This window comes from Capra hircus, chromosome 2 (assembly GCF_001704415.2).
Source record: "Capra hircus breed San Clemente chromosome 2, ASM170441v1, whole genome shotgun sequence".
Lineage (NCBI taxonomy): Eukaryota > Metazoa > Chordata > Mammalia > Artiodactyla > Bovidae > Capra > Capra hircus.
The window spans coordinates 112,948,911-112,963,906 of NC_030809.1; the positions used below are offsets into that span (position 1 = coordinate 112,948,911).

Consider the following 14,996-nt stretch of genomic DNA (forward strand, 5'->3'; position numbering starts at 1 on the left):
TCATTTTATTACTTTAGATAATGGTGTGGTCACCAGATAAGAGGTGCTAGCTATATCGTGGGACAGTGTCTGGGCTGTTGGGAGTTCGTGCTCCAGTCTTTGATTTTTATTTTAAATAACGTAAACCGCACGCCTCAGGGAAAGTGCTAAGTGCGGAGCCTGGCACCGCTCTCCATTACCCCCTGTCTCCCGCTTCCCCACCCCAGCCCCAGGATTCATGCAAATTAGACTGCTATCCCCGGGGCAATTTGACCCATTTTCGCGCCATTCTGTAGGGACCGTGCAGCTATGTAAAGAGAGAGGTCCCGGAGCTTCCAAGGCAGTACTTTTCCAAGGCGGGTCTTAGCGGACTGCAAGACTATTACTGGACTTTAGCGTATCTGGCAGGGCTGCTTTTTTCTCGGGGCCGAGTGGGTCTTGCGCGGGTGGGCCGTTACCAAAGCTGGCAGGACCTGAGCCTCAACGCGGGAAAGTCGGCCGCGCCCCGCCCCTCCGGCCCCGGCTCTGCACACCCCGCCCGCCGGCCCGCGCGGCTAGGGCTCCGGCTCCTGCGCTGTGGGACGGCGGCGCGCGCGGCTGCTCAGCTCTCCCCGCTCCAGCGCCGGCCGCCAGCATGGACGCTCGCCGCGCGCGGGTGAGGCTGGACGGGCTAAGGCGCGGGATGGGCGCGGTGGGTGCTGGGGGCGGGCTGACCCCCTCCAACTTCGCCGGCAGAGTGCCCTTATCAACGGGTGGCAGTCCTGGGCGGCACCCGTTTAGGCAAGCCCCAGATTTTGTGCACTTGGGGGTATTTTGGAGACTATGCACTGTGTCCAGCGGGCGTGACACCCGGCGCGCGGGCGGTCAGAGTTGTGAGGTTTGAGGTTTGCAGGATGCTTTGCAGCCTGGGGGAGCTCAAGGCCACGTGCGTCCGAGGCACACGTGTGCTGCGGGCAGCAGGGGCGGACCGGTCCCCCATTGTGTCTGCTGGTCCGAACCCTGCCCGCGGGGCGCGGAGGGGAGCGGGACGTGGAGGAGGGTGCTGCCTTGCAGCCTCCCTGACCTTTCCCGTGCGCAGCCCAGGGAGGATGAATGTCTAGTAACTCATCCTCCTTGGGCGCTGGCTTCCTGCTTGTTTTTCCCTTGGCCGTGCTGGCAGGCGCATCTAACTGCTGAAAGTTGATGGGTTGGGAGTTTAAAGGTCTTGAAAACCTCTCTCTTTAGAACTTGGGTTGCCCACACTTGAGAGGGCACTTACGGTCACAGGAGGTGATTAGTGCAGTGGTGGTCTCATCGGTTTGCCGACCATTTGCTCGTTTCCCATTCCCTTCCCCATCCCCCAGCCTTTCTTGCAGCAACAGGACGGAGCCCTGAATGGAACATGGAACGTTACTGTTTACTCTAACGGAAACCGGAACGGAGGGTCTGCCCCAGGAGAGGTTAGAGGGTGGGGGGTTGGGTGAAGAGGAAGAAAATGACAAGCTTAAAATAAATAGCAGGGGTAAGGGGCCCACGTGAGGGGGCTGGGGTACTCCCGGAGTGGGTTGGAGAGGGCGTGTTGGGGGCGTAGTTTCAGAGATACCTCTTCCCGAATGGACCTTGACATTGGCTTTCAGGATGAAGAAAACCACATGTAACAGGACCTGGAATCTGACATGCCTGGGTTCAAATTTGAGCCATCATGGGACTTGAATAATCTGTTTCACAACTCTACGCCTCAGTTTCCACCTTTGTTGCAAGGAATTGCTTACTGCCTGGCACAAAAAATAAAAAAACCTGTTGAATGGTATTTGTTATTACCTACCTGCCGGGAAAGTCCATGACCATTTGTGTTGCTTCTTTCTGTCTTATTCTCCAAGCATACATTTGCCTGTTAACTAACTTCGCATGCGCTGACTTGTTAACGCCCAGCCCAGCAATTATTTCCCTGAAAGCTTCCAATAGAATACCTACCTTGAGGCAGTCTTGTGCCGCTGACTGCAGGCAGGTAGATTGATGATTGCGGGAGGGCGGGCGTGCTAATAGGTTGCTTCAGTCCTGTCTGACTCTTTGCGACCCTATGGACTGTAGCCCACCAGGCTCCTCTGTCCATGGAGTTTCCAGGCAAGAATACTGGAGTGGGTTGCCATGCCCTCCTCTAGGGGATCTTTCCTCCCCAGGGATTGAACCCCCACCCACGGCTCCTGCATTGCAGGAGGATTCTTTTCCTTTGAGCCACCAGAAATGGTGATAATTCCTGCAGCAGTGTGAGGAGGACAGCTATTTTAGGAGACTGCAGACTCCTTCCAGCCCTGTGATCTTGGGCAATCTAATTTCACCTACCTGGTACTTTTAATTTGTTCATCTGGAAAATAGGGACTTTCTGAGACCTCCGCTATTAGGTAGTACCTCTACCTATTATCACATTTTCATGATTTTTAAAAGGACAAGACTGAAACTTCCCAAGATGATTGAATGGAGTCTGTTGAGAAGCACTGACTGGGTGGTTGGGTTCCACCATCATGAAAATAATTTTATTTTCAAGAGAAATGTGTAACGTTAGGTGTAGAAAGAAGATCAGAAAGTTATGCTCCCCCTACACCTCACGTCTTGGCATTTTGCAGGACCCATAGCAGAACTTGCCTTCTTAAAGTTTTCAGTGTATGGAGTCACTTCTGTTATTCCATGGCCATATTTCAGATATGAGAAATATACAACAGTAATGATATTCATTGGAAAGACTGATACTGAAGCTCCAGTACTTTGGCCACCTGGTGCAAAGAGCCAACTCAATGGAAAAGACTCTGATGGTGGGAAAGATTCAGGGCAAGAGGAGGAGAAGGGCATGGTGGAGGATGAGACAGATAACATCACTGACTCAATGGACATGATGAGTTTGAGCAAACTCTGGGAGGTAGTGAAGCACAGGGAAGCCTGGCGTGCTGCATTTGATGGGGTTGCAAAGTTGGACACGACTTAGCGACTGCACAACATTTAAGAAATCTCTTATTATTAAATATGAGGAAATGGTAGAAACTACTATCTTTTTTACATGAAGTAGATGTCAGTTGCATATTCTAATGATTGGTGCCAGGCAATTCATTGTTTATGAAGGAAAGAATTATTTTCATATCCATAGGGCATATGTGTCTAATAAAAGGGCTTGTAAAAACTTAAGACTTGTGCAGCAATGAAACTACAGAAAGAGCTGAATGGCCAGCCTAATAGAGCCCTGAAGTGGAATTGGGCATTCTACCTGGGTTTGGAAGACTGGCCTTTAACTTGGTTCTTGTTCATTTGTTCACTGGGTTGATATATTTCATTTGTAAAGACTTGTACAGAAATCACTGTTCCCCTCCTGATTGGCACAAGGGCTGTTTGAAAGTCTGCCTTCTTGAAGAAGAGGTGCTGCCCAGGATTTGAGGTTTGAGAAATTAGCATCACAGTACAGAGCCCAAAGCTTACTTAGAAAGACCTCATTAGCTTGATTTTGGCTGAGGGAAAGAAATCACTCTACCATTTTGTACTTTTGAAGTACAGTCTAATTTCTTTCTTTTTTTTTTTTTTTTAAAGGGCAGATTTTAGCAGTTTAGCATTTAACGCCTTGGGAGCTCAATATAATGTTAAGAGTTTGGGAGTTTTTAAGGTGGGTTAAAGGGTAATTCCACAGGTATTTGAATAAATTGATACCAGTGTTCCCTCAAAGGGATCTCTTTAGGATTTTACCTGATTTTGGAAAATTTTGTAGCAATTGCAAACCCTCCTTTTTCTTTGTAGGATATAAGAAATGGACATACCTCCTCTGCACTGTTTGAACCTACTCAACTCAAAAATGATACCTTTCTTTAGATTCTGCAGCAAGCATCCCATTTAATAGTATGGCCATTTCCGTTTGCAGCAAAAGGATTGCAGAGCAAAGAAGAACTTCAAGAAATTCAGATATGTGAAGTTGATTTCCATGGAAACCCCGTCATCCTCTGATGACAGTTGTGACAGCTTTGCTTCTGATAATTTTGCAAACACAGTAAGTGCTGCCTGAGAATAAACAGAATGGAGTCTGCAGTGCTCAAAATGCCCCAAATGCTTTGTGCATGATTAAAACTGCTTGCTTTTTGCCTACATTTCTATACAGCTGTTACGAAAATACAGTATGCACTGTAATTTCATTTCACTTTTTGCTGTGGTTCTAGGTAGTAATTGTTGGAGGTAGATTAGCTACTTATTCTATCCTTTTGAAATGTCGCCTACCCTAACATGCCTGATGATTTGCCATAACAACTCAGAAATCATTTGTAAACCTCTGAACCATTTTTCTTTGTAACAAAAGCTATTCTCTTGTAGTGCACTTGTAAATGTGATTTGCTCTCTGCACGGTTTACGGAAAATTGGTTCTTCAAAAAGGAAAAAAAAATGCACAACCACATTTATTTATTTATTTTACAGAAACCTAAATTCAGGTCAGATATCAGTGAAGAACTGGCAAATGTTTTTTATGAGGACTCTGATAATGAATCTTTCTGCGGCTTTTCAGAAAGTGAGGTGCAAGATGTGTTAGACCATTGTGGATTTTTACAGAAATCAAGGCCAGATGTCACTAACGAACTGGCCAGTATTTTTCATGGCGACTCTGATGATGAATCATTTTGCGGTTTCTCAGAGAGTGAGATACAGGATGGAATGGTGAGTTTGAGAATTTCACCAATATCAAGCAATAAGGTACATTTAGAGGCATGACATACTTGCTTAAAAATCTTTTTTCCTTATGATTTTCATTTTAGTCATGCCAGAAGGTTTTGTTGATCTTTTAAGAAAGTTTTAAGAGTATTTTCTTCATGTCTTAAAACAGTTTTTTGCTAATGTAATTCTAATAGTAAGGCTTAAGGATTTTTGTAGTCTCTGAAAATCTTAGAAACTTGTAAGAAACAATTGGCCAGCATGCAGGTTTCTGTGGCCACAGAAATGAAGCCCGATCAGAGGAAGCAGAGATGTCCTCAAGATGAGCTCCAGTGGCATTTAAGTGCCCAGACCAGGGCCTGACATGGAGAAGGCCTCCAGTAAATGTTGCTTCCCATAGTGGGTCTATACCTGCGCCTGGAGAGCCTGTGATAACTCATATGCAGGAGCTCGAGTGCAGGTGATGACAGTTAGGGCCCTGCCTGCTTCTGCTCTTGCTCCTTCGCTGGCTTTTCTTACGCCTGCTGTCTTACCTTTAACCTCTATTGTCCTGCTCAGGACGCTGCTGCCAAGGATGCGCCTCAGTCCCACTCTTATCTGAGCATACTGTTGACTTCTGTGCATGTTTTCCTCTTAGCAACACTTTCTCGACAAAGGAAGTGTGTTTCGGGTGCATGCTCTTCAGCTCATTGTGGTCTGACACGGGTCCACTGCCTGGGACCACAGTCGGGCGGCGCTGTAAGTGAGAACATCTGGCCAGGGAGTCTTTTTTTATCATGACGTAACTTCATGATAGTGTAATGTTTTCTCTTAAGAGGTGATGCTGATCTGAATCAGTGCGTATTGGAGTTATTGGCAGCACTGCTCTCTGAATCTGGGTATGACTCAGATATTGTCTATAGCCTGATTCATTTCTGGGCAGTGTTTCAGTTCTTTGTAGATGCTGTTTGTTGCGACTGAGAAACTGCCAATCGATTAAAAGGCTTAAGGATTTGTAAAAGTTTTTTTGTCATTTTATGTTCTCTCAATCTGCACACTAAAAATAACATAAAGGTTATAAAAAGCAATGAGTTTGTTGAAATGTTAAAAAACGCTTCTTCCATTTTGGGACTTTTTGGGTGGTATTTTTTACTTCTCTCTTTTTTGGTAAGTTTGTTTTCAACAATCACTACAATCAATTTCAGAATGTTTTCATCACCCCAAAAAGAAACTCTGTTCCCATCAGCAGTCACTTCGCATCCTTTCCCAGCACCCTCAGTTCCTGGCAACCACCAGTCTATTTCCTCTCCTAGGTTTGCCTGTTCTAGGCATTTCATATAAATGGAACCAAACAATATGTGGTCTTTTGCGACTGGCTTCTTTCACTTAGCATGATGTTCCTGAGGTTCTTCCATGTGCCATTACTTTGTATCTTTTTATTGCTGAATAATACTCAGCTATAAATATTCAGACTATATCACGTTTTATGTATCCATTCATCAGCTGATGGATGTTTGAGTTGTTGGCACCTTTTGGCTATTTTGAATGATGCTGTTGTGAACCTTCATGTGCAAGTGTTTGTGTGGATATACACACCTGAGCATATATCTAAGAGTAGACTTGCTGAGTCATACAGTCTCTATGTTTAACCTTTTGAGGAACTGCCAGACTGTTCCAAAGTGGCTGCCCCATTTTACACTCCTCCCAGGGTTTACAGGTTCAGGGTTTTCCACATCCTTGCCATACTTGTTTATTTGGTTCTGCTAGTAGGTGGAAAGTGATATCTCGTGATTCTGATTTTCCCCGGTGGCCAACATGAATACATTTTAAATGACGGAAACATTACTTTTGGAATCTGAAATTTAAAAAATTTTATGCTTACACAAAATGGATTAAAGAGGAGTTGTTAATGTTGTTTAGTTGGTAAGTTATGTCTGACTCTTGTGACCCCGTGGCCTGTAGCCTGCCAGGCTCTTCTGTCCTTGAGATTTTGAGAGAGGTAGTCAGATTCATAGAGACAGAAAGTAGAATGATGCTTGCCAGGAGTTCTGGGGGAGTAATTGTTTAATGAGTATAGAGTTTTAGTTTATGAAGATGAAAATTTTCTGGAGATGGATGGTGGTGATAATTGTTGCAAAACATGGAGCGTATTTAATGTCACTCAACTGTACCCTTAAGAATGGTTGAAGGGTAACAACATTGTAAATTAACTATACTCCAATAAAAATTAAAACAAATGGTTAAAGGGGTAAATTTTATGTTATGTATATTTTGCTACAGTTTTTTAAAAAGTAGATTAGAGCATTGAGACATCTTTAATATAGTTTAATACTACCATAAGTATGGAAATCATGAGAGAACATATATTTGTCTCTAGGGGAATTCTTTTAAAATACATCAAGATTCTATTTTTTAAAGAAGTGAAAAAAGAAGCTGGGATTTTTCAGTTTAAAAAATGACTCAGAACCACCGTCCTAGAGGCTGTGACTGTGGCTTAGTACAGTGTGTCCCAGGAAAGCTCCTAGTTAATCGGCCCTCAGGTTGTTGTGTTCATTAGTAATTCCTGATTTTGTTACTCAGAGCCACCAGTTAAACTTGACAATTAAAGCGTTCAATGCAAATGTATTTGCAAGTGTCTTTTGTTCCAAAGGCATTGTGTAGTCACACTCTTGCGGACTGTGTGACAGTCAGCAAGTCATTAACACCTCACTTGTTCTGATTGACCAGAGGCTACAGGCGGACCGCGAGGGCTGTCGGACCCGCAGTCAGTGCACGCGGTCGGGACCTCTCCGCGTGGCCATGAAGTTTCCCACTCGAAGCACCAGGGGAGCAGCCAACAAAAGAACAGTGCCCTCTGAACCCCCAGAGAATTCTGTGACCGATTCCAATTCTGACTCGGAAGATGAAAGTGGCATGAATTTCTTGGAGAAAAGGGCTTTAAATATAAAGCAAAACAAAGCAATGGTAGGTATCTGACTTTGAAGGTGTCAGAACTGATGACCCTTCCCAGCATTTCTCTAAGCCACCTGTTGCTTATATCCGTGTCCTAAGAACTGTTTTCCACGTAGCTCTGAAAACGTCATCACATATGCTTCAACATGTATTTCTTTCCCTTTTCTAACTTTTCTTTTTTTTCAGACTGTGAAAGTTTTGGGAAATGTACAGGGGAAGCAAACTCTGAGTCGCGCTGCTGTGATTTCTAGAATTTGCTTGTTTACAGTAGTTACTGTAAACCAATAATTTCTGTTTAATTTCCTCCCTTTCTAGCTTGCAAAACTCATGTCAGAATTAGAAAGCTTCCCTGGCTCCTTCCCTGGAAGGCGTTCCCTGCCGGGCCCCAGTTCAGTAAGTATAAATATTTGTGTGTAGAATGGTGTTTGGGGTAGGTCTGAGGTGTTGTGATAGTTTAAAGTCCGATTTTGTTATTTTGTGTGATCTTGTAGACAGAGGTGATAGAGGAAGTCTAAAAGATCTCTGGGACCTCTTCCTTGCACCCCAGGCCAGGTGTGGGCCCTCTACCCCATGCTCAAATCACCCCCCTTTTTTTGGCTGCACTGCGTATCATGTGAGATCCTAGTTCTCCCACGAGGGATTGAACGCACACTCCCTGCAGTGGAAACATGGAGTCTTAAGCACTGAAATGTCAGAGTAGTCCCTCAAATGCCTTTTGATTGGTTATTTCTCTCCCTCCCACTCAAATAAACTAAGCCCCTCAGGGATAGGGAAGAAAAATCGCAAGTTGTTTTTTCTGTAACTCCAGCCCTTGGAACATTTCTACCTGGCATGGTAATCTGTCTTTTTAAAATCTGAGAATGAGAAAAAAAGAAGAAACGATTTCTTAAACCAAGTCATGGCCTAATATATGTGATTATATTCTGAGGAGCTAAGCTTGTGCTACTTAAGAGATATTGTAGAAAAGGTTTTTGTTTTTTTTTTTAAGAAAACAAGAATTTTTCCTTACATCTTTATCAAATCAAGAATAAACAGGTCATCCCTGAGTTTGAGAGAAACTGGGCTTGGTGTTACAGAAGCTGAATTTCAATGGCTGTATTATTTCTGGGCTCATTTCCCATGCATTACAGAAAGGATGAAGGAAAATGGCAAGTGGAGCATTCCTTTTACTTATGGGAAAACCTCCTCAGGAGAAGCTGCCGCTTGTCATTTTGGAATAAGTGGGTCCATCCTCTGTGTTTCAGCGTCCAAAGACCCCGAGGAGGCGCACATTTCCAGGTGTCGCCTGCAGGAGAAATCCTGAGCGGAGAGCTCGTCCGCTCACAAGGTCTAGGTCCCGGGTCCTTGGGTCACTCATGGCCCTGCCCACAGAGGAGGAGGAGGAAGAGGAAGACAAGTACATGCTGGTGAGGAAGAGGAAGCCCATGGTCGGCTACATGAATGTGAGTTCTCTGCTTTTGTGCCTGCTCCTCTGTTTGTCATCTTCTGTGGGTCCAGGGATCGTGGACAGAGGATGGGAGCACATACAATTTCAACACCAATGATCCATGTATATTTTTAACTTAAAAAAATCAATTAATTAATTTGGCTGTGGCGTGCAAACTCCGAGTTGCAGCATGTGGGATCTAGCTCCCTGACCAGGGACTGAACCTGGGCCCCCTGCGTTGGGAATGTGGAGTCTCAGCCACTGGACCACCAGGGCGGTCCCCAAGGATCTGTATTAAATGGCCTTCTCAAACCGTCCACAATGGCTAAGGTCACATCAGCTTGTTTTGCTGGCTCTTGGTAGCAGGCAAGAGAATTAAAAAGTTTTCTTGGGCTTTTCTTAATTATAGGAGTTGCTTCAGTAATCTTGTTCTGTGATCCTCAGTAAATCCCCTTTCTCCGTAAGTTCCAAGACCGATTTCCAGGTTGAGTTCTCTGTGAAGGAGTGACAAAGTGAAGGTCTAAGAGTCAGAGCTGGGGAAAGCGAGCCAGGAAGGACACTGTTCCTTGATTCTCGTTATGCAGGAAGATGACATGCCCCGAGGTCGTCGCCCCGGACCCATGACCCTTCCCCATGTCGTTCGCCCGGTGGACGAAATCACGGAGGAAGAGCTGGAGAACATCTGCAGCAACTCCCGAGAGAAGATCTATAACCGTTCATTGGTCAGAGCCTCTAAATAATGTCTGTACATGTCCCCGTCTGTGAGAGGCGTTTTGCTCATGTTCTAATGGTCTTAGCGCATGGGATGTGTGCCTGGGTATTTTTTTCCTGTAAGAAAAGAGAATTTTGTAGCATCCTTGGGATTTAGCCTGGTTAGTAAGTTTGCAGTAGTAGTAGTTGCTTAGGTAAATCTTCAGTAGCATTAAGTCTTTTCTCAATTTAGAAACTGATTTCATTCAGCCTAAGTAGCTGTTAATGTGTGCCTACATAGATGGGCGCTGAGGATATGCTGCTGCTGCTGCTGAGTCACTTCAGTCGTGTCCGACTCTGTGTGACCCCATAGACGGCAGCCCACCAGGCTCCCCGTCCCTGGGACTCTCCAGGCAAGAATACTGGAGTGGGTTGCCATTTCCTTCTCCAGTGCATGAAAGTGAAAAGTGAGAGTGAAGTTGCTCAGTGGTGTCCAACTCCTAGCGACCCCATGGACTGCAGCCCACCAGACTCCTCTGTCCATGGGATTTGCCAGGCAAGAGTACTGGAGTGGGGTGCCATTGCCTTCTCTGCTGAGGATATGGTGGTGTGCTAAAGACAAACAAGATTTGGGCAAGCTTTCTTTTGCATAAGATCTTTTCTTGAGATAGTTTTGATAGCGTTATCTGTTGCATCTGCCAGTTGAATGGAATCACCATGCTTAATACTTTTCATGGCCTGGTGTATACGTGTGTATATAGATGTGAGGTAGGATTCAAAGAGAAAAGGTCAGACTACCCACAAAAAAGGACATTCTTTTTTTTTTTCTTTTAATATTTTTTTTTGTAGTCAAATTTCTCTTTTTTTTCTTGGTTGTGAGGCTTGTCCTCAGCAGTAAAAGCACAGAGTCCTAACCACCAGGCTGCCAGGAGATTCCCAGAGAATGACTTGAAGATTTTCTCTACAAAGAGTAGTGTTTCTATTTTTCTTCTTATTTGCAGGGGTCAACTTGTCATCAGTGCCGCCAGAAGACTATCGATACCAAGACAAACTGCAGAAACCCAGAGTGCTGGGGCGTTCGAGGACAATTCTGTGGCCCCTGCCTTCGAAACCGTTACGGTGAAGAAGTCAGGGATGCTCTGCTTGACCCAGTAAGGGCCTTGAAGGGGTGATCCTATAGGCTCCAGGGTCAGCTGTGAGCTGATAGGGGCAGAGAGAGATTGAACTCTTGGAGTTGAAAGGCAGAGGAATTCATAGTGTCGGTACTGGACAGCTGTGAGCGCTTGCGGAGCACTGGGGACCTGGCCGTTGAGGGCAGGTCCGTTCTCTAGTTCCCGTACTGGTAGTGGTTGTGTGACTTTTTCTGCGGGATTTCCCAAGGGAAGTGATGCATTAACCACATTATGTTTTTGTTTCTTTAATAGTAATAAAAAAGATCTGAATGCAGTTGATGACACCCACCTTGGAGGTTAAACAGGAGTAGATAAGTAAGGGGTGGTAAGGTTTGGCTTAATGGTGCCTTTTCACGCTTCTCCTTCAGAACTGGCACTGCCCACCGTGTCGCGGGATCTGCAACTGCAGCTTCTGTCGGCAGCGAGATGGGCGGTGTGCGACTGGGGTGCTCGTGTACTTAGCCAAGTACCATGGCTTTGGGAACGTGCATGCTTACTTGAAAAGGTAGGGCTGGTTTTTCTCTCTTCTGCACCCCAATCTTAATTTTTTTTTTTTCCCTTAAGTACTTTTCGTATTTTTTTCCCTCAAACTTTAAACTCTATTTTGTATTGGGGTATAGCTGATTAACAACGTTGTGGTTGTGTTAGGTGAACAGTGAAGGGACTAAGCCGTACGTATACATGTGTCCATTCTCTCCCAAACACCCTGCCCCTGTTCATTTTTGTTATCTTAATAAAGAGAAGGTGGAAGTCAGGATAACAATCACGTGGAAAGCCGGAGAGGCACCTGGGGCGTCAGGGAGCCTTGCAAAGCTTCCTCTGGGTGGTGGTGACGCTTGTGGGCCCTTATGTGTAAAATTTAAGCTGTGCACTTAAGATGCACGTTACAACTCAATAGAAACATTTTTAAAGGAGTGAATTAGGCTCTCAGAAGATTATTATTTTTGTAACTTTTTAAAAATAGAATTATGGTTAATTTACAATGTTATATTAGTTTCAGGTATACAGCAAAGTGATTCAGTTACATGTTAATATATTCCTTTTTTGTATTTTTTCCATTACAGTTTGTTACAAACTATTGACTATAGTTCTCTGTTCTATACAGTGGACCTTGTTGGTTATTTATTTTATATGTAGTAGTTTGTAACTGCTAATCCCAAACTTCTGATTTATCCTCCCCCCAACTCCCTTCCCCTCTAGTAACCATGTGTGTTTTCTAGATCTGTGAGTCTGTTTCTTTTTTGTAAATAAGTTTTTATTTGTGTCATATTTTTGATTCCACATATAAGTGATAACATATGATACTTGTCTTTGTCTAATTTAGTATGATAATCTCTTGGTCTATCCAGCTGGTCCATCCAGATCGCATAATTTCATTCCTTCTTATTTATGACTGAGTAGTATTTCACTGTATATATGCACCATATCTGCTTTATCCATTCATCTGTCAGTGGACACTTAGGTTGTTTCTATATCTTGGCTATTGTAAACAGTGCTTCTGTGAACATTGGGGGGTGTGTGTGTGTTGGAATCAAGTTTTTATAAGAGAATTCTTAGGCCAAAAACTATATCCTGACATGTTCCCTCTTCTCTTTCAGTCTAAAACAGGAGTTTGAAATGCAAGGATAATAACTGGAAGATCCACTCCCTGCCTTCCACTTCGCAGATCTTCCTTGTTAAAGTCTTCAGTTTTGTCATGTGATTGAAACCCAGGTTAAGAATTCTGAGGCTCAGTCTGTCTTACAGGCAAATCAAGTTGTTCCCATTAAATGCGCACGTGTGTCTGGGCATCACAGAAGTGATGTACTCTGCCCTCCTGCAGTTTCTCCTTTGCTTTTCTGCCCACCTCTCACCCCATGCTGTTCTCTTATTTCCAGTGATTCTCCTCCGTCGTTTAGTTTGGGAATCCTTTTTGAACGACAGTTTTATGAAAGCATGTTGGATTTAATTGGCGTTGAAATAGCTCTGGAATCCACGTATAAAACCAAGCACTTAGAAACACAGTAGTAGTAGTAACTACCTCTATCCAATTTCAGAGACTGTCCCTGTAACTTGCTCACATGTAAACACTGGGTCTGATATAGCGTTTGTCAACCTTTTTAGCAGCATCATGGCACAAAAGTCGTAAGACCATGTGGAAAAATTAGGTGATTGTTGGCAAGTGGAGTATATGACTTTGGAGGCTTCTGAGGAGAATATTTCGTGTATTTTGCTTGTGATTCAAGTTGTCACAGTTGAGACTTAGTTGCTGCTTATTTCCTCTGCCATGTGCATCTGGCCCGCACGGTCACAATATGAAGGTTTGAGGACAGGATTAAGCTTGAAATCATTGTAGAAAAGCCATCCTAGGAAGTTGAGATGGAGAGGCTTCAGGAGTAGGCCAATCTTTGAATTCATGGAATAGAACCTCAGGAGTTTGCCAAATTTATTTCAGTTCATAACATAAGGTGTTTCAAATAAATTCTTGGTTATTTTGCATGGAAAATTGATACTTAAACTCAGCTACAATCCTTTGCAGTTTTTGCTTTCTTGAAGAAATCATAAGCCAGGCATAGAGGATTCATGTTCAGGCTTAAAGCACTTTTATAACTGAGAAGTGCCTTTTTTGGAAAAGGGTGACCGTCAGCAGTTCGTGAACTTGCCACCTCTGCCAGTTGAGTTTCTGGGCAGAGTCGTGTGTTGTCTCTCCCTTGCCCTGCTTTGGCGTGAATCAAATCTTTTGGTAGAGGTAGACGCAAAGTGTGTGTGTGTTCGTTTGGCTTTGCATCTGCAGCCTGTAGCTATGCCATTCAGTTCAGTGTTTGGTGCATAATTGGACCTTGAATCAATAGATGTAAATAGAGCTTTTGATCTGTTACGCTTTTATACAAAGTTTTTTTATTTTAATAATAAAACATTTTGTTTTAGCTTGTCTTACTTTTTTAAAATCTTTGATACTCAATCTTACTGCACTGAGTCCTAATGTTTCTTTCCTATTTAAACAAAAGACCATTTTTGCCTGTTCAAGACCCACCTCCGCCCTTTTGGCTTAAGTTTCTGATGACCAAGGGCTAGCTCCTTAGAACAGGGCCTGATTTGGTGATGTGATTAATAGCTGTGAATCAGAATCAGCTAAGATGGCTACATCAACACATAGAAAGTAGGGACCCATGAAGTTTTAAAAATGTTGTTTTCTTTCCCTTGGCCATTTGCCAACACAAGAACCAACAGCAATTTCACAATACCTGGGTATTTATTTTAGACTCCCTGTACCTTGAGGCCTGTTCTAGGACTGAGAGATTCAGAAGACAGAAACAGCATGGTTCAAAAGTTCTCTTATCCCATTCTTTTATTTTTCAATTTAAAAATTAAAAACATTTTGGGGCCATGCTGAGCAGCATGTGGGATCTTAGTTCCCCTGCATTGGAAGTGCGAAAGAAGTCTTAACTACTCGACTGCCAGGGAAGTCCTAGTACCCATTCTTCACGTTAGGGTTGGCATACTACGGCCTCTTAGTTACAAAGACAAAGAAAGGTAGGAAATTGAGAATTTTGGAGACTGGGAGGCTAGTCTGTAGACCTGTACTGTAGCACACAGTTCTGGGTGAACAAGCTACTTTGTTGGATACCAAAATGGGGAGGCAGCCTGTAGGATTGCAAATGGGCATAGCTGGCCACATAGGAAACTTTTAAAAACATAACTCTGTACCTTGAAAGTTTGTTGGAAGTGCTTATTATCAGATGAAAGTACTTGCTGGTAACCCATGATTGCAGCAGTGTTCAATCCAGCATTATAAAGATTGGCCGAAGAAGGGGTACTAGAGTTAGTCCAGCACCTCCTAAGTACCAGACACAGTGCTCAGCACAGGATGTTTGTTAGGCATTTTGGAGATGAGACTCAACAAGGTTAAGTATTATAACTTAAGAAAACTCAAGAGCCATGCCACCTGTTGTAGATAATAGAACCAAAAACTGTTCTGAGGGCTTCTGATAGACTGGGTTACATGTAATAGATAAGGCTACATACGTTGATCGTAACAGGTAATACCAGCCACGCATAGTTACATGTTTATTTCACTTTCTCTCAGAAGAATGAAGTCATTGGGAGCAAGACCAGTTTAATCCAAATACTCATGTACTCTGGATTCAGCCCGTAGTTACTGAGGG

The 14,996-nt window shown here is 43.8% G+C and overlaps 1 protein-coding gene across 2 annotated transcripts; it reads left to right on the forward strand.

The window, feature by feature from the left end:
• CDCA7 (cell division cycle associated 7) lies at window positions 496-13,757 on the forward strand. Of its 2 annotated transcripts, XM_018064769.1 has the most exons (10): window positions 496-634; window positions 3,857-3,982; window positions 4,402-4,638; window positions 7,339-7,575; window positions 7,879-7,956; window positions 8,808-9,005; window positions 9,574-9,711; window positions 10,681-10,830; window positions 11,220-11,356; window positions 12,450-13,757. In XM_018064769.1, exons 1-10 carry the CDS (start codon window positions 614-616, stop codon window positions 12,478-12,480), a joined length of 1,353 nt encoding a protein of 450 aa, XP_017920258.1. In that variant the 5' UTR covers window positions 496-613; the 3' UTR covers window positions 12,481-13,757. The 2 variants fall into 2 exon arrangements, with proteins under 2 accessions (XP_017920258.1, XP_017920267.1); XM_018064778.1 differs by lacking the exon at window positions 4,402-4,638 and having other exon boundaries at window positions 514-634.